Here is a 25,576-nt window from a genome sequence, read left to right as displayed (position 1 = left end):
TGAATCCCCTCTTCCATTTCTGCACACCTGGAGAAATTCTCACCCAAATGCGAGAACAAATCTATACCTGTTCTGCCCTCCATTCCCACATAATCACCATGTCTTTACCACACGCCATAGACACATGTGTGTCTGCTAATGCAGCAGGGAAATCCCTTTCCTCCTCTTGCAAATCAGAAAGAACATCAGAATTACAGCACAGTCTCCTCAAAGCAGGATTGTCTACTTAATATCTAGACATTTGTGGTAATGTGCTGCCTCTCCATACTGATGTGTCTCTATACAGTCACGCCAAACAGCCCTTTTGGTGCACCAGGTCCCATGTGACTTGGCTTGAACCAAACGTTATTTTTCACTCAAATGTTTGCCTTAGCCATAACGATAAAAAAGCACTGATTAGATTAACAATACTTTATCTACTTGCGACTGAGACTGAATTGGTATATGAAGAGCTACAATGCAGCAGCTGCATCTTTCTTTCAAGAAGTCACACCACTCGGTGCTGCTCATCCCGATGGCAAGTAGCAGGGTTAGTAAGGGGGGGTTAGCGTTGGGGCTTAGGCACTAGCGGGAGGGTTAGGGTAAGGTACTAAGGGGGGAGGTTAGGTTTAGGCACTGGATGGGGGAGGGGGGGTGTTAGGTTCAGGCACTAGGGGGTGGGGGAGAGAGGAGGAGTAGGGTAGGAAGAGGGGGAGGGTTAGGATACCTACTGACATGTGTCTGTATCTTATCCCTGTCGGGTTGCTGGCGTCTGGATTTTGACCGCCCCCATACCTTACCCAACCCGTCCTTACACATCTTTGTTGCAGCCATGCTAAAAAGCCCCTCTCTGAGCGCCAGGTCCCGTGAGACTCTGCTAGCGTCACTTCCAGACACTTGTACCTATCTGTGTGCAACTGAGTCTCTGAATCTGTATACGAAATGCTACAATGTAGCAGCCGCACCTTTTTTCATTCCGTTCCTTTGTGCTTCTGATGCAGACTCCATTGCACACAGATATACAAGTGTCACATCTCAAATTAACCAGCAGTCTGCTGGTGCGTCCTAGTTGCATCGCAGCAGAGAAGCATGAGACCTGGCAGCTCACTCACACCAGGAAAGTCGCGTTGCATGGCATATTGGGGCTAGATGTAGGACGACACATTTGTATATCAGCTTTCTGCCAGGGTAAGAAAAAGATACTTATGACTTGTATTGCGATTTACAAACAATACATAATGCATCATTACATTGATATACCTTAAGTATTAAAAAAATAAGTGAAACTAGAATGGATATAACAATAGCCAATTAAAAAAACTAAATGGGGTAAAGCAACCACAGATTCTGTTTGGCACAAATAAAAATCGCTCAAACCAGTAGAAAAAGAAAAAAAAAATAATTATATATATATACCTTTTTCCAGAATTTGGAGCTTCCACAAATCCTCTGCCTGTCACAGAGCCATAGAGCGGCGACACCTTCCCTTCCCACAGTCTCCCCGCTAGTTGGGTTGAGCGCGTGCATGCTGGTCAGTACACCCCTCTGTTTACGGAGCACAGAGCTCTCTGCCCCTCTTGAGCCAGACCCGGAGTAAGGGAGCAGTCGCCCACTCCCCTCTGCATCTCCATCGTCAGCTGGGTTGAGATCGGGAGGCCAGCCATCCCTGGTCGCGGCATTACACCTTCTACACTGCGGTTCAGCACAAAGACCTGGGTCTGATCAGCTTGCACGGAAGGTAACATTGTATCAACTTTTAATTTGATTTCATTGCCGGATGATGTACAAAGTATCACAAGCTCTAACATCAATGTCTAGGAAGGAGCTTTCTCCAGGGGGCTTACTATCAGTTTTGGAATTTGCATATCTTTAAGTCCGGGACTTTTTAATTATTATTACTCACTTTTCATGATTTTCATTATGTATATGTTTTTTTATTTGATTCATATTTACATCGACTGTTTCATTATAATAAATATATAAATTATTTTTACCATTTATATATATATTTTTTCTACTGGTTTGAGCGATTTTTATTTGTGCCAAACAGAATCTGTGGTTGCTTTACCCCATTTATTTTCCTTCTATTAAGTGGGAGTGACTACCCCACACAACCACATTGAATCTGTATAGTGCCTATTAACTCCACAGTGCCTGGGCTATATCTGGTGCAAATTAAAAAAACGGTGCATAAAAAGAATAATTCATTTCTTACCGTGCTACTACCAAAAACTGGTCTATCTGTTTATCAGAAAGAGGGTTGCTGGCCTCCCAAACTTTAGTTTCAAGATAAGCTTGGTCTCTACCATCTTCTGTTCCTATAGGGAAAAAAGGAAGAATAGGACATTTTACGTGAAACTGCAACTTTAAAACCTGGTCTAAACTTAAGCTGTATTAGAGCAAAAAAAAAAAAAAAAAAGAGAATAGCTAAGATGGTTGGTTTCTTACACTTAGGGGCAGAATCAAATAGCTGCGGTTTGGGTAACGTGGCCTCTTCAACTCGAATAAAGTACCCAGAACTATTCATTCAATTTGAGACCCGCGATCAGCACATACGCAGCAGGTAACATCCTCCAGAGGTGTGAGCAGAAAGAAGCGTAATCTCAAGCCTCGGGATGCTCTTAGGGTAAGTGCTGGTATCTACAGTGCATCCGGAAAGTATTCACAGCACTTCACTTTTTCCACATTTTGTTATATTACAGCCTTACTCCAAAATGGAATAATTATTTTTTGTCCTCAAAATTCTACACACAATACCCCATAATGACAACGTGTATACAGTTTTGAGGTTTTTGCAAATTTAATTTAATAAAAACAAAAACTAAGAAATCACATGTACATAAGTATTCACACCTTTGCTCAGTACTTTGTTGATGCTCCTTTGGCAGCATTTACAGCCTCAAGTCTTTTGAATATGATGCCACAAGCTTGGCACACCTATCTTTGGGCAGTTTCACCCATTCCTCTTTGCAGCACCTCTCAAGCTCCATCAGGTTGGATGGAAGGCGTTGGTGCACAGCCATTTTCAGATCTCTCCAGAGATGTTCAATTGGATTCAAGTCTGGGCTCTGGCTGGGCCACTCAAGGACATTTACAGAGTTGTCCTGAAGCCACTCCTTTGATATGTTGGCTGTGTGCTTAGGGTTGTTGTCCTGCTGAAAGATGAACAGTCGCCCCAGTCTGAGGTCAAGAGCGCTCTGGAGCAGGTTTTCATCCAGGATGTCTCTGTACATTGCTGCATTCATCTTTCCCTCTATCCTGACTAGTCTCCCAGTTCCTGCCGCTGAAAAACCCTGCAAAATGCTGCCACCACCATGCTTCACTGTAGGGATGGCATTGGCCTGGTGATGAGCGGTGCCTGGTTTCCTCCAAACATAACGCCTGGCATTCACGCCAATGAGTTCAATCTTTGTCTCTCATGGTCAGAGTCCTTCAGGGGCATTTTGGCAAACTCCAGGCGGGCTGCCATGTGCTTTTTACTAAGGAGTGGCTTCCGTCTGGCCACTCTACCACATCCTCTCTCCACAGAGGAATGCTGTAGCTCTGACAGAGTGACCATCGGGTTCTTGGTCACCTCTCTGACTAGGGCCCTTCTCCCACGATCGCTCAGTTTTGACGGCTGGCCAACTCTAGGAAGAGTCCTGGTGGTTCCGAACTTCTTCCATTTACGGATGATGGAGGCCACTGTGCTCATTGGGACCTTCAAAGCAGCAGATATAATTCTGTACCCTTCCCCACATCTGTGCATCGAGACAATCCTGTATCGGAGGCCTACAGACAATTCCTTGGACTTCCTGCTTGTTTTGTCCTCTAACATGCACGGTCAAGTGTATATAGACAGGTGTATGCCTTTCAAAATCATGTCCAATCAACTGTTTTTACCACAGGTGGACTCCAATTAAGCTATAGGAACATCTCAAGGATGATCAGTGGAAACAGGATGCACCTGAGCTCAATTTTGAGCTTCATGGCAAAGGCTGTGAATACTTATGTACATGTTATCTAGGTTTGCTTTTTTTTTTTAATTAAATTTGCAAAAAGTTAAAAAAAATTTTTACATGTTGTCATTATGGGGTATTGTGTGTAGAATTTGGAGGACAAAAATTAATTTATTCCATTTTGAAATAAGGCTGTAACATAATAAAGTGTGGAAAAAGCAAAGTGCTGTGAATACTTTCCAGATGCACTGTAATTGAATTAATACAGTATTTCTGGGCACTTTACTCGGAAAAAGAATCTGTGTGGCACAACCCATAGCTAATTGAACATGCCCTTTAAAGTGAATTTTTAAAGGATAGACCCCAACTGTGTGGAGTTTGTATATTCTCCCTGTGCTTGCGTGGATGTCCTCCGAGTGCTCCGGTTTCCTCCCACACTCCAAAAATATACTGGTAGGTTAAATGGCTCCCAGCAAAAATTAACCTTAGTGTGTATGTGTGCGGATGTGGTAGGGAATATAGATTGTAAGCTCTACTGGGGCAGGGAATGATGTGAACGGCCAAATATTCTCTCTGTAAAGCGCTGCGGAATATGTGTGCGCTATATAAATAACTGATAATAAATCAAATAAATAGGCAGTCTCTTGGACACATTTACAAGACTAATACAAAAATCTCAGGTTACTCTCTAAGTACAAGCTTTTTTTTGTCTTAAGGTATATAAAAAGGAAAATTCACAGTAAAAGTAGGCAATAAGTAGATTTTTTCTTAAGCCAATCTGCAGACTCAAAAGACAAACTTTAAAAAAGGTGTTGCTTTAGCTAAATGACGTGTAATGATAGGACACAAAAAAGGTAAAAAATAGATGGTTATGCCCAAATGAATTTACAAACTAAGAGGGGAACAGCTGATATACAAGGATTGTAGTATTTCCTCCTGCATGTTGATCAGGATGCTTATGTCCTGGAGTGACATATTACAAATATATATATATCTGCAATTGCAGGTAATGTCCAAGAAAAGTGTAAAAGACCTGGATAATTGAGAAACGGCAAGCAAAATACAAGCCATACAAGTGTGTCTCATGTGAATTGAGCAAATAACATCCCAGCATAGTGACGTATAAAAATTATGGACTGCCCTTGTTAACTATAGCTATGGCGTGGATTGCAGGAATATGACACTTCAGTGACTATAAAAAAAGAGGGGCAATTGTTGGTGTATGATTGGCAACAGTGACCAAGACAGGCGAACCTGCTAATGTTTCACAAGCAAACAATGTCTGAGGTGATGTCAGCACAGAACTCAGAGAGAAAAATCAGCAGAATTAGGGGGGTATACAATTAACACTGAACATAGTTCGGGCCCTAATGGATCCCCCGAGCTATCCAATTAGCCCCGAAGTACGCCTGACGCCGGCACTTATCGGGGCTTTTTTTTTTTCGGGACCTGATATGTCCTGAAAAATAATCTACGATGATAGATCCTAAATGATCTTCTGTGGGTAATCACCAGCTAAAGCTCATTTATTGTATGTCAGACTCTTGTGTGCAGAGTATACTCCGGAGAGGCAAAATCAAGACACATCCATCAGTCGTGTGTTCAAAGATTGCTCTGACTATATTTGCGTGTCATACAATAATATAAAGCACAGTGGCCCTGATTCAGAGGCTCTGAATCAGGGCGGGCGTTTGTTTTTTTTAGTTGCGCCTCTTGGCCATTCGCATAGCTGTGGGTTACCACCCACAGCTTATGCAAGCGGCCAGGTGATGTCACGATGGTCAAGACCATCGCGACCATCGGCCTTGCAACGAGACCCTTGCGGCAGGGTCTCGTTGCCGTCAGCCCCAGTGGACTTCCTGCTCTAATAGAGGAGGAAGTCCACCTACTGACATCACAAGTGATGTCAGTAGGGCAGCCCACAAACGCAGGCGTTCCTGCAGGAACGCCTCAGTTTGCCCAGCCACCCCCCGCCTTCCAAAGGGGCGAGCTGTCGATCAACATCGACAGCCGCCCCTTTTGGATGCGAGTGAAGGAGCAAGTGCTTTTTGCGCTTGCTCTGGGGCTCGCGTGCGCACTGCCTAACAATCGACCTGCTTGCGAGCGGGTCTGAATCAGGCTCAGTGTTCTTACTTTGCAAGATATCAGAATATTCACATTACATTATTATCTTATACACGAGGGAGTGAACAGTTAGCAAGAAAGGGAGGTAAGCACACATAGGCTAACAAACATCTGTGTCAGCAGAGCGGGGTTACTGACGGTGTCCTCAGTACATGGAATGGCAGTGCTGTGGTGCTGGCAGTGTCCTCGGTGAAGGGTACCGGTGATGGGGTGCCAACAGCGTCTTTAGTGCAGGTTTGCTGGCTGTGTCGGCAGTTGCTGACGGTGTCCTCAGTACATGAAATGACAGTGCTGGCAGTGTTCTCAATGCAGGGTGTCGGCAGAGCGGGGATGCCAGCATTGTCCTCAGTGCAGGTTTGCTGACTGTCAGCAGTGCAGAGGTGTTCTCAATGCAGGGTGTCGGCAGAGCAGGGATGCCAGAGGTGTCCTCAGTGCATGTGTGCGGACAGTGGCCCTGATTCAGAGCCGGACGCTCTGACAGAGCGCTCGCTCTGAATCAGGGAGTCTTTTTTTTTTTTTTTTTATGGAGCGGCCTCCTGGCCACTCGCCTTGCTGTGGGTTGCCACCCACAGATAATGCGAGTGGCCAGGATGATGGTCGCGATGGCCCTCATTCAGATGCGGTCGTTAGGTGCAAGCGGTCGCTTTAAATGAGGGCGGCCGCTTGCATCTTGTAGTGCCGCCTCTTGGTCGATCGCTAAGCTGTGGGTTACCACCCACAGCTCAAGCGACCGACCAGGGTGATGGTCGCGATGGTCAAGACCATCGGGGCTTGCGACGAGACCCTAAGGTTGGGTCTCGGCACTCGCAAGCCCCAGGATCGAGCCGAAAGCTCTCCCACTGACATCACTTGTGATATCAGTGGGGCCGCCCCCAAACGGTAGGCGTTCTCATGGGAACGCCTCCGTCTGGGCAGTCACCCCCCCCGGCCCGCCCACCAAAGGGGGCGTGCTGTCACTCAATATCGACAACACGCCCCCTTTGGTGCGAGACCCGGAGCGACGGATTGCCCGTCGCTATCCGGTCTCGCACATGCGCACGACAGAGCTGGCTCCGCCGTGCGCATGCGCTCTGGGCCACCATCGACCGGTTGCGAGTCCTCAGCGCTTGTGACCAGGTCTGAATCAGGCCCAGTGTCAGCAATGCAGGGGTGCTGGTGGCGCCCTCAGTGTGGGAGTGTCGGCAGTGTGGGGGTCGCTGACAGTGTCCTCAGTACGTGGGGCAGCAGTGCAGGGGTGCCGGCAGCGGTGGTGTCAGCAGCGGGGAATGCTGCCAGTGGGGTGCCGGCGGTATTTGCAGCAGGGGGTGCTGGCTGTGTCAGGCGGCGGGGGCCATCTTCTTTTTCTTCTGTTTGCACTTTCAATGGGTTTAACCCTGATTGGCTGAGAGCCGTGACAGACTGCTCTCTCAGCCAATCAGCGTTAAGCCCGCTCAATACAAAACCTCGCGACTTGACAGTGGGGTCGCGAGATTTTGCCTCGGGTGAGGGGGGCTTCACTCAGATCCCCCGGATCCCCGAAATTCGGGTGGGTTCGGATCTCTGAGATCTGAACCCACTCAACTCTAGTAATTATGATGTTTATTACAATACTGCTGCATTATAATGGAGTACATCATACAGGGGTCTATGTATCAATCAGTGAAAAGCATGAAGAAGTGAACCAGTGGAGATAGCAACCAATCAGCTCTGAAGTAGCATTTATCATGTACGGTCTATAAAATAATAGGTAGGAGCTGATTGGTTGCTATGGGCAACTTCTCCATGCTTTTCACTGCTTGTTACATAGGGGTAAATTTACTAAAGTGAGAGTTTTTAGAAGTAGAGATGTTGCCCATAGCATCCAATTAAGATTCTAGCTATTCTCTTCTAGAAGCTGCTAGTTAAAGTGAAGTAGAATCTGATAGGTTGCTATGGGCAACATCTCCACTTCTGAAAACTCTCACTTTAGTAAATTTACCCCATAGACTCTTTAGTGCCAGTAAGGTGTTTCTCAAACCTAAAATGCTATCAGGGGCAGGGATAAAATTTAAATTATAGCTGCTGGATAGCAAGTGGTAAAAAGAAAAGATGGGGGACTCCAGATCCCTCCCTGCTGATTCCAGTAGGCTGTACAGGTGGAATAAATATTCTGGATGATTCCCTACAGTAGGATAGTCCACAGAGAGCCGGCAGCTTTGGACATAAATGTTATTGCCCTTGTACTTCGTGTTATTATTATAAAATATGTAATCAATGATAATAGATCCATCTATACATTATTCTTTCTTATCTATATCCCTCCTGAGTATACTGGGTGGAAAATCCATGACCAGAGTTCTCTGGTGAGACAGAAAAAGAACCAGTGCAACAGGCCAACATACAAGTTTTCCTGTAAGCAAGCACACGACCTGAGGGGGAACACCGCCAAAATTCCTGATTTCTCTCATATTGTGTGCTGGAGCAAAAGGGAGGTAGTAAAATGGTCAACAGTTATAATGTCGACAGCATAATGTCGAGAGCAGCATGTTAGTATTAAAACTAAGTATGACAACATACCAATCTCAGAACAATAAACTCTAAATGTTCAAGTTATTGTTGCACACTCGTTCAGAGTGCGAATCTGTTATATAACTTTGCTACACTATTTTGAACTTTTGTTTTTATCTAGATGCTGCAGAGAAAACTGAAGAGCCCCCCCCCCATTACTAGATGACACTAACGCTGGGTATACACTGGCAGATTGGCCGATCAAGTGATTGTGTGCCAATCGCCCAGTGTGTACCAGCGATATGTCTGTGGACGTCGTCGTTCACAGACATATCGCATTGGCTGTGCTGCACAGCCAATGGCAGATATAGCTGCAAACATATCTGTCCATCGTGCTGTGTGTATGGGCAGTGTCAGCCAACTGCCCGTACACTTGCAGCGCAGGGAGGGGGGAGCGGCGCGACCCCCCAGACATCGGAACCCGCAGCCAGACGACAAATGATGGTTGTTCAGTGTGTATGAACAACCATCATATGCTGATATATCTACAGATATAACTGTTAGGTGTGTTTAAAGGAAGCAATCTTTTGTTTGCTTCATTTACATGTACTCACAGAAGCGTTTTGGTAAATCACGGCTGTAGTTCTCAAACTTTGAATCACAGCACCCTAAAGTATCTACATTGTTTCCTAGGCACCGCTATGCCAAGAGTTCCTTACTGAGAAACTCTGCAAACATGTATAAATTAAATAAAGTGTGCTCATTGGTCATCCTCAGGCTCAGTTATGTGGTAGTGGACAGGGTTGCGCTACTGATTGCCCACATATTTTATAATTGGCAGCAGACAGCACTGATTTTGCCTATCACATTCACCATAAATAATTTGATTTGGTACTGGACCACCAACCCATAACACCCCTGCATGAAATACGGTTCTATTAATAGTAGAAACATTTTCCATAAAGGAACTACAATATAGCATTTATAAATATATTTGATATATCGGCCTGGACTGTCTGAGATCCAATTTAGATTTTAATACATTCAATAACTACCAAGCCGTTTCTGACCAGCAAGACAATTATTATTGAAGAATTTGACATGAACAGTAAAAGATAAACACAAAGCGCCTTACCCTCTTCCAGAAGATCTGTAATGTCGGCTTGATATCGGTTGCCAACACGTATCTCTCCTTTATCTGCCAGGAGAGTTTTCTGCTGGGGATCATAAACTAAAGAGTAAAAAAAGAAATCCTAAAAGGAGTAAACAGAAAGAAAAAAAGTGATACAGGTTACGTGAATCTAGCAGTCAGCGGGTTTGTAAAACCAGCACATACTGACTTAGTAAAGAGCAAGTAACGTTTGGCATAATATAGCTTCCAGGGAAACAATGATTCAGTATCTTCGTCGTGTATCAAGATCCAACAGATATAAAGTGGACACATCACCATGTATTCACATTTTCTAATGGTAAATAATAAAAACGCATCTGATGGGCCCACAGAACCTTACTTTGAAGTAAGGTATGTTCTCCGCCTCTGCCCCACACTGCTCGATGCTGCGCTCAGCCAAGGTGCAGGGAGGCTGGAGCACTGGCCAGTTTGGCCTATGGTGCTCAGATGGAGCAGCCACATCACTTCTGGAGAAGGCGGAAGCCTGTCAGTTCAATGAGAAGATAACCAATTCAGTAGGAGCAGAAGTGTAACAGAAGATGGCCCTTGCCTCTGTATCCATAGGTAGAATAAGGAGCTGCTATATATAACCGTTACACAATGAAGCCATATTCTAATTTTACAGTGGTACCAAAACATATGGTTATATATATCAGTAATAAAAGCAACTGATATTACTCTGAATGGCAGAGTTTTATTTTTTTTTTAAAGAACTACATCAGGCTTTTGTGATTTTGTAGGTTGTCAGAATTCGAAGCACTGCACCAGGTATCAACCAAAACACATACAAAACTGGACTGCACTGCCCTGAAAATTCGACCATTACCTTCTACAGCGATAATCCCCTCTGATAGACTGATAGAGGGGAAGACAGTGGATATTCCTTGTGTCATTAATGTAGAAATTCACTTTTCTTTCTGGTTTTAAGAACATTCTAGATATCAAGTTTCTGGATAAAAGATGCCAAATACCTGCAAATGCAATCATCTTACATCTGAATACACCATACACGTGTGTCCAGATGCATGTGAGAAGTATAAGGTAACACATTATCTGTGTCTTATATTTGTGACATTATAAAATATGAAAAAAAGTGATGCTGAATCAAAAACAATCAACAAGTCCTACTGCACCAGAAGAGCTACCAGGACCAATTTTATGGGCGCTCCACTCTTATTTTTTTTTTGTTTTACATGCCACCCGGCACTATTCTGCTCCAGGGGACTGATGGGCAAAATCAAAGTTGCGCTGTGCTGTGACAGGCACAGTTTGGATGGTGGGAACATTGCGGAAAGGGGGGACTCAGAGTGCAGATGTGCACCAGCATACATTGCTAAACAGAGTGCAGATGTGCACCAGCATACATTGCTAAACAGAGTGCAGATGTGCACCAGCATACATTGCTAAACAGAGTGCAGATGTGCACCAGCATACATTGCTAAACAGAGTGCAGATGTGCACCAGCATACATTGCTAAAGACAGTGGGCGATACCTAAAAGAGTCTTAATTATCAAATTATTTGTTAATTTCGAGTAAAACTCAAAAATTTTCATTATTGCAACATATTACACTGCCCCACCCGATTACTTCTAAATGCCACCCTGCTGCCCATATTTTCTGGGGAGAACCCTTGTGCTGGGACACAGATGTCTGAATCATTTGGTAGTGACCTAGTGGATAACTTGTCAGACACCAGGCAGATGACATGAGCAGGATTTCATATCCTCGAACTCCATGAGAAAAAACATCACGATACAATAAAGGTCTATGCCCCAAGACTAGGATATGAAATAATATTTGTTATGGGGACACATGGTGTCTTTTGTCTCAGCTTATACATACAACAGTTTTCAGCTCTCCAGGTCATTGCGCTCTGTGTGGAGTAACATTAGGGACATGCATGTTTTTTGTTCTTACTTTGATATTCCGGGCAATTATCTCATCAATGCTGTAAGATATACACAGAGCAATAGCCCTTGTGAGACTACTGAAGAGTAGACTGAATTCTCGGTGGGATACATATCTGTGACACCTCTGAAACCTTATAGAATTACTACAGCCCTTATATGGGTATAGATTATTTTTTAATGGTCTAGTATTTCAGGATGTCCTCTTCTGTTTGTAGTATATGCATTCCTATTACATTATTAATAATTAACACTGCCTAATATTGTATTTGCTATGTATATAGTCCAGTTTACACACAGTGGCCCTCATTCAGAGGCGGTCGTTAGATGCAAGCGGTCGCTCTAAATGAGGACAGCCGCTTGCATCTTGCAGTGCTGCCTTTTGGTCGATCACTAAGCTGTGGGTTACCCCCCAGAGCTCAGGCGACCGACCAGGGTGATGGTCGCGATGGTCAAGACCATCGCGCCTATCGGGGCTTGCGACGAGACCCTAAGGTTGGGTCTCGGCACTCGCAAGCCCCAGGATCGAGCAGGAAGCTCCCAATTGACATCACTGCTGATGTCAGTGGGGCCGCCCCCAAACGGCAAGCGTTCCTTTGGGAACGCCTCAGTTTGGCCGGCCACGCCCTCTGCCCACCTCCCAAATGGGGCGAGCTGTCACTCACCATCGACAGCTTGCCCCCTTTGGTGCGAGACCCCTAGTGAAGGAGTGCCCGTCGCTAGCCGGGTCTCGCACATGTGCACGTCGGAGCCGGCTCCGACGTGCGCATGCCCAGTGGGGGAACATCGAACCGGTTGCGAGCGCTCAGCGCTTGCGACCGGGTCTGAATGACCCCCAGTGTCCGATCAGATTCCTGTTTGTGCTTAAGTTTCTGATCATTTAGCATTGCAATGTCCCACTCTCAATGTGCTTTGAGGTTTATTTTTAACACACAAATGGATGTGATTTATGATCGGGATTACTTAAACTATGTTTTGAAGTTACAATGGAAGATACAGTAAACTCAGATCATCAGTGTCCTTTAAGAGCAAAAATTTAAAAAACAGAAAGAAAAAATTGTGGGGATTAGTTTTCTTGCCCATAGCTGAATATGGCAACGGATATGCTGCATAGACACTTGATTCTTAAGGGTACATTTACTAAAGGTCAATTTTAATCAAATATACTGATCAACATCAGTGTTCTGCTTCTGGAGCCAAGTCATACATTTACTAATACTAAAAAAAAAAAAAAGAAGAAAGAAAAAAAAAAAACTTTTTTTTTAGTAAATGTGTGATTTAGTCCCAGAAACACAACATCGATGTTGATCAATTTTAAAACTATTAAAATCAGCCTCTTTCCCTTATCTACATTTCTATGTAGACATCAAGTCCTTCTTTGAAAAGATAATTATACTTAAATTGCTCAGCTACACTTAATTTTATATAATAAAATAAAACCTAAAAATACTGTGAGGGTGTGGAGAAGTCAATCCCTAAAGGTTTCTATTGGAGAAAGATGCACAGGAAAATGTAGACCGTAGAACAAATTTCAGATTAGCTGCTACATGTATATAATATTTGCACTATAATTGTGTGTATAATGTATGTATATATATATATATATATACACACGCACACACACACACATATACATACACACACACATATATATATATACAAACACGATAATTGTTTTATTAGTCTACTCATGAACAGGATGGAGGAGCTTCATTCAGGGATGAATATATTATAATAGAATATATCTACATAGTGTGCAAGGGCCAGAATTACAGTAGCAGTACAGTATCAGAATTATATTACAATACACATACATAAGACATACAGAAAAAATAATGGGTCATAAAATTAAAAAGAAAAACATTTTCATACCTCTCTTTCCAAGTAAGATTTTAAGGACTCTGTTTCGTTTAAGAGTGTAACGCTGCATTTGCCCCTAAAAGTTGCAATAAAGGAGGACACAAAATTTACAGAAGTCAAAATATGCAAGGCTTTTTTTTTTTTTTAAGTTAACGTTTAATATTATTTTGGATAACTTCAGTAAATAGGGTTTTGCAAAATATGGCATACAAAATAAGCATATCACAAAACATTATTTTAATTAATGTATTATCTGATGTTATAGGATATTATAGTCAACAGTTCTTTAAAAAGTTTAGGGACGGATTCAATTAGCCATGGTAATTTACCGCATGAGGAAAAGGATGGTAGCCTCGGGCTTTTATTCAATTTTCAATTTTGATTAAATTTTACATGCATGATAAAATTGCGGCTAACGCCCGTTAACCAGTGGCTTCTGAGATAAACACCCTGAGCTATGGGTGATCGTGCTTGCAGCATATACGTACCTACTGGTCTCCTTATACACTGGATAGTGTATTATCATTCAGTATTAATAATTAACCCTATTGATGGTCTATAGCAGTGCAGCCCCTACCAGTGCATGTTTTCCAGATTTCCTAGTTGGTGCACAGGTGTATTTATTACTGGCTGACACATGTTAAAAGATTCACAGGTGGTGCTGATCATTTAATTTGTGATACTGATAAGAACATGAAGCACTAGTAAATTGTATTATATTACTATTTCTATTGTGGTCACGATGTGGGCTGGGGAGGGGAGCTTTCCAGGCAAACGGAAACCCCCTTTACCTGCATTTGCCTATGCAGATTGTAAGTAATTGGTTAATTACAGCGGCTAATTGAATCCAGAATAATAGAATGTGTCATAAATATTAACAACTCATGAAAGGGCTACAATATAACTATTTTCAATAAGTCCTTGACTAATAAGGTAACCAATTAGATTGTATGGTCTATATATGGATTCACATAAACATTGTAATGCAGTGTAGGGTTGGAGATTTATCGGAGTTATCAGAAGTATCATCATCATATTTTAGAATTGTATGAAATTGACCAGATTTTGTAAGATTTTTGAAGGGCACCCCTACTAGAAGTATCCAATTCTTAAGACATGGAGGTCATCCGCTATCCAATATCGATCTATTATTGCTTTAGACAAAGATCACAAAAGCTGGACACAAATCTAAAAATTTTATAGATCCCAAATCTAGATCAAACAAGCATATTTTAAGATTAAGGAAGATACACTATGGCATGTCACAGTTGACCTTGGCTAATAATAAAAAAAAATAATATAGGCGTTTAGTATAGTGAATTCAGATTTTAGTAGATTGGAGAATTAGAACAAATGAAGAAATACCAAGCTGTTCTGCAGTTTAACCAATTTAGGTGAATTCCTATGTGTGTCTGGCCAAGAGTTGGCCTGCATTTATTCCAAATCATGACAGTTTATTTATGGAGAAGATTAGTACTCCTAGATTATGTTGCAGCATGCAGCATTTACCAAGGGGGAAAAAGTGGACCCAGTCAACCAATAAGCATTGCACTTGGCAAGTTCCTCACCCCTTGCCAAAGTTGGGCTAGCTGAGAGACATAATAATGCAATTAAAAATCAGGGTGTGCAAGACCTCCAGCAGATTATTTTCACGAGAGACATATCAGGATAGACGTGCCTGAGACATGTTTTTTTACTGTATCGTCAATAGTATATTCAATAATTACTTCTTTAGGATTGAATTACCCCAGAAAACAAGCCATAATCCTCCTCAGGACTGAGGTGAGGCCCCTGAAGTAAATATGCACAGAACAAAAGCTTATGCCAAGGTGAGGCCCCTGCAGTGAAAATGCAGTTAGAGCCTTTTTTGTGCAAGTGTGTCCAATTTTATGCAACATGTCCCACCAAACAGCCTGGCGCTAATAAACTACAATTGAATAATAGACCACAGCTGCAAACTCCTATGGGTCTGTGTAAACCCAATAAAAGATCACCTACTGATGATCCCAAACATAAATATTACACTGGTGGAGTTGCGCTAATTGGATTTGTAATTACAAATAAATACTTAACGTGGCAGAAATGAATTCAAGACACCAAATAAATCTACCATGAATTTAATAAATACACAATAAGCATATCAGTAATGGTATACAAATGACATATAACAATCACCTTAATATTGTAAAAGTCTGTACAGACTATCATATATTACCATGGAACCTCTTGATTCCTAATAGAAACCTGCATAACTGACAGGTTTACTAAAGAAAACATAAAAATATAAAAATATTGTATATTGCATGTAAACTGTGACCAATCTTAATCTGACAGTTCTCACCCGATCAAAGTCCACATATGAGAGTCCTAATAAGCCCTTTCATTTTACCTCCGGGTTTTAACAAGGGGTAGCGCTGGAATGTTTTCCAAAGGTGTAAACCGTACAATGTTATTTAGGAAACACGGACTCCATGCTAATTCGAAGCGCACATATAATCCACCTGTATATCCTGAAGAGGTGTAGCGGTTATTGGTATCTCCTACCGCCTGGCCAATGGACAAGGTTATCCTCTGACGGGGAAATCCTGAGGCTGTAATATGGTCAACACATGACCGCCTGGTTATCTCTCACTGTCTTGAATCCAGCCAGCGGGCACCGTCACCGCAATGTGTAGCGCTTATGGCTCTCCGTGGAATAAACGGGTATCCAAAGTCAGCAAAACGGCTGTCACTTGATGAAAATCCTCTAGTTTCGCTTCCACTACATGAAACTTTATCAAAGAGCATGAATGGGGTAAAGTATATTCTCCCCCCCTTATATACAGCTTCCTTTTACCTGATAGGATACAATGTTATTTAATCAGTCTCCACATAATACCAATGTTCTGATTGTCATTCTTAACATATGTAAAACAATTTTGAAACACAGAAAATAAAATCAACTCTTCACTTGGTGTCTTGAAAACTCAAATGTACATGAATAAATACTCACAATGTATCTTTAAATCATTGAAGCAACATATCAATTAAAAAGAAAAAAATATAAGAGATCTTACCATATAATATAATAAAAATTAACATGTGTTAAGAATGACAATCAGAACATTGGCATCATGTGGAGACTGATTAAATAACATTGTATCCTATCAGGTAAAAGGAAGCTGTATATAAGGGGGGAGAATATACTTTACCCCATTCATGCTCTTTGATAAAGTTTCATGTAGTTGAAGCGAAACTAGTTAGAGGATTTTCATCAAGTGACACAGTCGTTTTGCTGACTTTGGATACCTGTTTATTTCCACGGAGAGCCATAAGCGCTACACATTGCGGTGACGGTGCCCGCTGGCTGGATTCAAGACGGTGAGAGATAACCAGGCGGTCATGTGTTGACCATATTACAGCCTCACGATTTCCCCGTCAGAGGATAACCTTGTCCATTGGCCAGGCGGTAGGAGATACCAATAACCGCTACACCTCTTCAGGATATACAGGTGGATTATATGTGCGCTTCGAATTAGCATGGAGTCCGTGTTTCCTAAATAACATTGTACGGTTTACACCTTTGGAAAACATTCCAGCGCTACCCCTTGTTAAAACTCGGAGGTAAAATGAAAGGGCTTATTAGGACTCTCATATGTGGACTTTGATCGGGTGAGAACTGTCAGATTAAGATTGGTCACAGTTTACATGCAATATACAAGTTTTTTATATTTTTATGTTTTCTTTAGTAAACCTGTCAGTTATGCAGGTTTCTATTAGGAATCAAGAGGTTCCATGGTAATATATGATAGTCTGTACAGACTTTTACAATATTAAGTTGATTGTTATATGTCATTTGTATACCATTACTGATATGCTTATTGTGTATTTATTAAATTCATGGTAGATTTATTTGGTGTCTTGAATTCATTTCTGCCACGTTAAGTATTTATTTGTAATTACAAATCCAATTGGCGCAACACCATCAGTGTATTATCAATTTTATGCAACGCCCATTAGATTTGCATGTCATAACACCATCATCTGCAAGCCTACAAAGCTTTGCATGCTAAAGATGGGAGGAGATGCAGGCTACACACTCGGCACACTATATTTAGGTCTGCAGAATAATACCCCTTTCAGACAGAAAACCAAAATTACCGGGTCATACATTTCTACCCGGTAATTTGCTGATCAACAGGTTTTTTTTTTTTTCCTGTCTGAAAGGGTCAACCTGGGTCGAAATTAATGGCACTTCGACCCAGGAATTTACCAGGATCGGAGACCCGGTAATTTAGACCCAGGTTGACCCTTTCAGACAGAAGAAATACCCGTGTTAATCAGCAAATTACTGGGTAGAAATGTATGACCTGGTAATTTGCTTTTCTGTCTGAAGGGGAGTGCAGGCAGGGAATGGCAAAACAACCTGGCATGCAAATGCCAGGTTTTTTGACATTTTCTATTTGAAAGTAGTATAAAAGACATTCAAAGGAGATTGAAGGGTGAGTGTTGCTGTATCTACTCTATGGAAGTATTCCCTTGGTTTTCAGGTGGCTTTTCCCCCCAGTGGGACATTCTTTGCACTTGTGTAGAAACACACTTTCACATATTAACAAAATAAAAAACCCTATTAAAAAGGACTGAGACATAATAAAGAGTGCAGTGCAGAACAATTAAATATTGTGTGCAATTCCCATTAATTAATTTGTGGCTTTCTGCTACTAATACCGGGCAATTCAGAAAACCTCTGGAATGTCAGATAAAGCTTGCAGTGAGGAAGTGGTGTTTTTTTTCTTACACTGTATGGAACTTATGTTCTGGGATCTATTACATTATTGCATAAAGTTTTACAATTGTATTTTTTTTAATTGATCACCTTTTTTTTTTTTTTTTATAGTTTTATGGCTTATTATGTTCCAAGATAAATTAAAAATTGTTATTGTATACTTCTAGCCCCCCAAAAATAAAAATATCTGCCTCAGAGTCTCAAGGCACAGCCATTGATATAACCTTATAAATGGACTCTGTAAAACTGGCAATGCAGGTGATCATTTTGCTAATCATTGACCAAGATCCAATAGAACTGAGGAACTGTGGGCACAATGGAAAACATTTATAAAGCTTATATGCTTAGAAAGTGAAGGAATGTTCCCGGAGTGACAAGAAAGGGGTGTGTCATGTTGACACGCCCCATTTCCCGGTGGTCACGCCCCTTGTGGCATGTGGCCACGCCTATTTTTGGCAAGCGCACACTGGGGGGTGGGGGGTGCTCCTTTTTTAAATTTGCCCTGGGCTCCAAATACCCTAGCTACGCCTCTGCAGAGGATCACAGTTGTGAGGGGATAAAAACCCAGGACAAAGTGTTCTACAAAACAGTGGCTGTAAGCTTTCCATTGATTTCCTACAATTGCCATAGTTTGTGGCACTACCACCTTATGCGGGGAAACCCACTATCCTTTCCAATATCCATCAGCAAAGACTGGATGGATCGATGTAGTCTCAGGGTACAGAGTACCACCAATATAAAAGCTTGTAATGTTCTTGATTCTTTTAAACACAGATGCTCGTAAAAAGGTCTTATTTGCAGGAATTTAGGAAAGCTATTGTTGGGTATGCTGGGTATAGGATTCTTCAACTATAAGAATTGCAAAGTGTTATGATAAATAAATGTGGAGACTTATGGGGTATGCATATGAAAATAGTTTGAAATAAATTACGGCTCAGCAAGACATTTCTTTCTATTGCATTAAAACAGCCTATTAAAAATATTAAATGACTACTCACATTTCCCAGTTAATAATTGTGGCAAAATAGTTAGGAAAGGTTCAGGATACGGTTTTATATATTGCAATAGATTTAATCTTTTGCAGGTACCATTTAACAGGGAAAGTTTTGCTAAAGCATATTTTTCTCTTCGGGTTAATCCTAGATCCTGATTATTTACCATTCTGGTAGATCTCTCTTATAATACAGAAGATTAGTTGCTGAATAGGACACCATAGTTGTGTCTGTTCTCTCTGTCTCCAATCAGGTCAAGTGACCTCCTCTGTCAGAGCTTGCTAGCATAGAGTACACCTCGTCAGCTTTAGCAGAAATTTGCTACGTTAACTTCTTACGTGTGCTAGCAACTCTATGTGCATGGATGCATTAATTGCCCATTGAGAGTACTAATCTGACTGAAGGGCCTGGAGTAGGACTTGTGTAGAATAAAATGTGCTACAAACTTTTTCTCAACTGCAGTAATTTGCTGAGCCCAGGATGCCAAACTCATCAATTTGTCCCTGATGGAAACCTTAAGTCTTTCAACGAGTCTTGGCAATAAAACTAAAGGACTATGGAAGCAAAGACAAAACAAGATTAAATGCAATCCTCACCTTATATGTGTAGCGGGTAAGGATTCAAGCTGTCTAGATAGAAACAGCTCTCTGTGTCGTAGCTGGTGTTTCAATTTTTCAGGTAAATCCACCATTTCAGGGTTCTCCATTTCTTCTTCCATTTCCCCTGAAAAGTTAAAAATCCACATTTTACGCTTAAACTTTAAACCTCTTAGTTATGAAAAAAAACAACAACCACCAGTGGTAACAAACATTTTCAAAAATTTGAAAAAAAAAGGAAAAAGAAAACAAACATTGATTACTGCAATAAATTACAACTGTATTTTCAGAAAAAATGTGCAATAAAAATTAAGATGTAACAAGAAAACAAATGAAAAGCACTGACAGGGCAAGGGAATCTTATTACGCAGATACTTCTTTTTCACTGCTGCAATAACCCAGGTTACTGCTGGGTCTACCCAGGTCGCGGCTCAGTGGAAAAGGATTTGTGTACAATTTCTAACAAGCACAGTAGAAGTGGAGGTGATGCCCATAGCAAACATATGCCCTAGAATATCAGCATGTATCTCACGGCACCCCTAGGCCAAAAATTTCCTGTTGAGAAATTTGGCAGAGATTAAATTGTGCTTACCCGTCACCCAGGTATGTGGTTCTTGATGGCACGACTTCATAGCTGGCCCTATAGTCTACAGTCTTGCGAGCAGTCGGATGGATGTGGAAGTCAATATGTCAGTATAGGTAGCTGTGGCGGCGTCCCGCACGGTTGAGCATGCCTAGAACTTGCCTACCAGTAGGGTGCCTTGGAGGTGGCCTGGCGGACGGGGTGTTGTGCGCAGTGGCAATGCCTGTCTTGTCCTGACTTGGACGAGTACCCAGTGCTGCACTACTGACCCTCTCGCTCCCCCCGCTCCTCCCCCCTGAGTGCTGTCCTTTTCTTCTGGGAGATGTGTGGAGGGCAGGGATCTTCATAGGCATTGCTGGTGCACACCATACACCGCGCAGCACTGCAGGAGGTCTCTTCCTGCAGACCTCTCCGGAGCCGGGCAGTTTGTGGCCGATGCTGCTAGAGGATTCCGCTCTGTGTGGAGGCACCAGCTGCACCACCCTCCCTACGGCCCTGAGCACTGCCGTTGCCTTGCGGCCAGTGTCCCTTCCATCGGAGGTGCGGTCTGCCGGCCCAGACCCTGTGAGCCGCCGTATGTTATAGTTGCTGGCTGGCCGGGTGGGGGGTACCCTTGGTTGGGCGGATGTCCGTATGCCGGGGGTAGGTGTGCAGATAGGTGTGGCAGACGGAGCCAGGAGTGTGCCGTGGTCCAGGACAGGATGCCGTTTGCTGGTGGTGCTGGCGGCTACCTGGACCGGTGGTTCTCCTGTGTGTCAGGTGCAGAGGCGATGGGAGGGTAGTCGAGCTACATGCTGCAGCTGAGAGTGCGTGTGTGAGCACGAGGGGGTGACTCTGGTCACAGTGTCGATGAGGGTAGCCGGAGTGGCCGGGTCCTTATTGAGAGGTGAAGGGGTAAGCTCAGGTGTGGTAGGTATCCAACGCATTTTGGCTTGTGGCCTTCTTCAAGGAGGATACTGAGGTGTTGTGGAGGCTGGTGTTTTATGCTGTATTTCCTAGTTTGCATGTGGTCATGTGATGTGGGCTGGCCAATGAGGGGCTTCGCTGTTGTGGTCATGTGTTGTGGGAGATATGTGTGTGGGGGTGTGCCTGGTGGGGAGGCCGGATGGAGGTGTGGGGATGACGTGTTGGTGGCCAGCCAATCAGGAGGCGGGGATGCGAGGTGTAAACAATGGTGACGTGGATGGGATAGAGAAGTGTGGTGATACACAGGGAGGGAGAGAGAGGACAGGGAGTGATGGGTTGGGAACGGGGTGTGCGAGTGAGGCAATGTACTGGTGGTTGATGGATAACAACATGAGCACGTTGTGGTGTGTGGGTGAGCAGTGTGATGTGTAGGTGGACGGGGGCGGGTGTTGGTGCTGATGGAGTATATGTCCTTGTAAATGGAAAGGGGGATGTGCATAGAGTGGGATGTGGTGTAGACTGGAAATGTGTGTGGGTTGTAAACGTTATGAGATTGTGGGGTGAACTGGATGATGGAAGGTGTGGGGAGGGATTGTGATGAGAGAACGTGTGGGTGGGGTGGCGGACGGAGCTGGGCAGGATGTGGGGTCACAATGTGGCGAGAGGACGGTGTGGGGGATGTGTTGTAGTTGGCTGGTAGAGTATGGCCTGGGGGGATACCCAAACATCACAGATACCCAAACACACATCAACTACCCCCAAGATCCCCCCCCACATCATCTACCCTTCCCTCCATTCCATCCCACTCCACCCCCACCCACCCTGAGCACACCCCACCCTACCGAGCCCCTCCCTAACTTTTCCACTGCCCGCAACCACCACCATCACCCAACCACCATCCCCCCACCAGCACTACCCCCACCGTCTGCACAAACATCAAATGAGCGCGGTTCACAATCATTGCCTGCGGACATGGAACACCACTTTTTTTAATCAAAGAGAATGAATGCATAGACAAAAACCTGCAGAAGATTGAACTACAAGATTTGCCATTGAAGACAAAGATTACCAACCTCCAGTGAACCTGGAATTAATCGTACAGAGAGTGGTTTAGACTTCCTTAGACTCTGCTAGGTTGGAGTTCCTTTCTTAACCCCTTCATTGATGAGGGTTCTCCCCCTTGTGCGTAGGCCATTTTCAGACGTCAGCGCTCAGCACATTCCAACATCACCAATTTATTTATGCCGTCCCCACACAAAATTATAATTTGCCTTTTTTCATAAGAGTTTGAAGGAATTGAATTGGACTAATTTTTTTTTTTTGACGCCCAATTGAATTTTTACGGCTGGCGAAAACACATAGGATCCACGTTAACAAACGGACATGTGTTTTTGCGGCCCCGGCTGCGATAACGAGCCTGATCATCGGTCTTTTTTTCACCTGCCCAATAAGTGCTAGCTTCCTGTCAGCAGCCCAGCACACCCTGCTGTGTACTGTGCTGCAGTGGGACCAGTAAGACTGCTGCCGCTGAGCAGCAGTCTCCTCTGCGGGGGCGCGATCACACAGATCGTGCTCCCCTTGGCTGAGGGGCTCACAAGCACCCCCCCACCAGTGTCATTTTTTTTTCTTGCTAATCGTCTCCTGCAATTCGGCCTTGTCCCACTTTAAGTTTAGACTTCAGGGCTAATTAAAATAAGCCAGGGGGATCAATTAGTCGTCATTAAAATACCATGGCTAATTGAATACCCCCTTTATATTGTCAGAAAATACCATTAGTCTTTTTATGCATTCTAACACATCACATTTCTTTTATTCTAAATGGCCAAACAAAGTTTGTTTGTTTTTTTTTCAATTTCAAGGTAGGGAGCGAATAATCCAAAATAGTAAAAAAAAATTAAAAAAAAATTATTATATGTATAGGTTTTGACAAAGAAATTTGCACTTCAAATGAAAATGCATTTTTTTTTTTATATTTCACAGTCTTAATTTAAACGCTTCCTATGGGTAGAGATGCTATTGATTATCAAACCGATAATGTAAAAGCATACAGGACTAATAGAGGAGTTTCTACAAGGGAAGTAGATAGATACAAGCCAGGGACAATGTATAAAAAAAATAAGAATTAAGACCACCACATGTATAGCAAACAACATAATTAAAGGTCACAGGGAAATTACAGTTGTTTTAAAGATAGGATTCCTTACAGGTCCACTGAAAATAGGACACTAATATAAAGACAACAAGGATATTCAGTTTATCTCAGAAGGTTCTGAAATTAAACTCCTCAAGAGGTTTAAGTTTTGCCCAGACCACTAATTGAAATTGATTGTATTATTTATTTTTTAATTGAAAAGTACTTTAAGTATTATATAGAAACTATATATATTTGGTCACAAAAGAATGTAGAGGGAAAATGGTAACATGGGTATTTTTGTATTGGAAACATTAGAAGACAGCTAAATTATGGTAAAATCTGGATACAAGAATGATTTTCTAAATAATTTTTTTTATAATCAATGATGATGTGCAATATGGGAATGGAGAATGAATCCAAAATCAGACTTAAAGCTCAAGGTTACTGTGAGGATACGGGGTTCTCTCAATCACCCAGACACCTAGCAGATGAAACCAAAGTGATGGTTTATTTTTCCACAGCACACAGAAGTAGATAATATGTCAGGACAAGCGGTAAATACAGTGAACAGGCAATAAACAGGTAGCAGTCCGGATAGAGGCTGTCCCAGTAGAGTATAATGTCCCAAAAAAAATTCTACGAAATAGCTAGAGACCCTCAGTCCCCACAGAAGAAACTATCACTGGTCACACATGCAGTGAATAGCGTATAAGTTCACTCAATCGTTTCCAGGATCCCATACAGTAGAATCTAATCACAGAACACACAGCAGTGAAAAGTGTATAGGTCCTTGCCGAATTTCCAAAGTATAAATTCACACAGAACTGGCGATGCGTTCCACTAAGCACCTTGGCAGAGAATACCTCTTAGCCAAGGTCAGTGACTAACATGTGGAGTTGCCTTCGGTGACCTCTTTTGAAACCTTCAAATTTCCCACGATATTGTAACCACCCAGGGGGGTTGCACCGTTTCCTGATTGGTGTGCGTCCCTTCTCTCCTACCTCCCCCAGATATTACTTCCCTGACGAACACCTGCTGGGTTGGTTCCGTTCCGTCTGCCAGATTCAAGTGAGGCACAAAACAGGCAAATGGAAGGAGTAAATCCTGAGCGTCCCCTGTGGAGGTGGGAATTAACTTTTTTGGGGGGTTTTTTTGTTCTGGGAGGTGTTACGTTGCTCTATTGGTTAGTAATAAACAGACATATGGACAAGGGCTAGACAAAGGCTAAACATCAAGGGCTAGACAGTACTAAACATTACATTTCCTGCCATTCTTACAGTAAATAATATACCTGCTAATGGAAATGTGTGTCCTGAGAATGATCACACATACACTAGGACATGGGTAGGGGAACACAAAAGGGCTAAAAAGTTAATTAATCGCTGCAAGGACTGAGATGATACAATTAAATTTTTAACACACATCTCATGTCCTCACAGTTACAAAACCAGCTTCCAAAGTACTCCCAAAGTAGCCTTCTACAATACTATATAAATTAACTTGAGAATGTGTTTGAGAAAGATAGAGATAACAGAAATAAGAGATGGGACAATTTAACAAGGTCCGTGAGAAAAGCCCTTTAACCCCCTAAAAAAGTGAGCCCACAAAATGTAATGAAGTCTACTGATAAGAAGACTTCATTCAGATTGTACTAAAGTCAATACGACTATAAGAAATATAATTCAGAACAAACATCAATGCAACCCTGGATAGAGACCCTAAAAAAATCTACTAGATGTGGAAAGATGTATGAACAAATAATTTTCCTGAGGGGGGTTAGATCCAATGAAATTAGTAAACTCAGTTATCCTCCAAGCGTCCTCCATTTCAGGTGTAGAGTCTCTTACTACCATTCCATCTTCTGAATCACGGCGCAATAGAGTATCAGCATTTATTCCACCGTACCACTGGGCCAAAAGTTTATTTTTGCAGAAATTATCATTAATAAAGTGCAGTAAATTATTCTTATAGGTCACTCTTAGGTTTAGTTATGTGGTGGTTGACAGGGCTGTGCTTTTTTTTCCAAATTGTTTACTTGCCAGTCATTAGTGCTGGTTTTGCCTATCACACTAGACTAAAATGTTTAATTGGTGCTAGACCACCAACCGGTGGCATCCTTGCAAATGCCTTGAGGAACCCCAGGGTCCCATGGCA

At 42.6% G+C, this 25,576-nt stretch overlaps 1 protein-coding gene across 1 annotated transcript in view; it reads right to left on the bottom strand.

Annotated features, from left to right (window-relative positions):
* The window catches only part of LOC148442449 (metastasis-associated protein MTA1-like), a gene marked incomplete at its 3' end in the record, with an annotated part of 107,199 nt that overhangs the window by 4,703 nt on the left and 76,920 nt on the right, over positions 1-25,576 (bottom strand). The window contains exons 4-7 of the mRNA XM_088463932.1: positions 19,800-19,926; positions 13,459-13,522; positions 9,643-9,760; positions 2,195-2,297 (exon numbers count right to left, since the gene is read on the bottom strand). Coding sequence (XP_088320058.1) covers positions 2,195-2,297; positions 9,643-9,760; positions 13,459-13,522; positions 19,800-19,926 — 412 coding nt within the window. The remainder of the gene's footprint in view (positions 1-2,194; positions 2,298-9,642; positions 9,761-13,458; positions 13,523-19,799; positions 19,927-25,576) is intronic.

The sequence above is a fragment of the Taudactylus pleione genome, unplaced genomic scaffold (genome assembly GCF_031769625.1).
Source record: "Taudactylus pleione unplaced genomic scaffold, aTauple2 ptg001508l, whole genome shotgun sequence".
Classification (NCBI taxonomy): Eukaryota; Metazoa; Chordata; class Amphibia; order Anura; family Myobatrachidae; genus Taudactylus; species Taudactylus pleione.
This window is presented reverse-complemented; position numbering and strand designations above follow the sequence as displayed.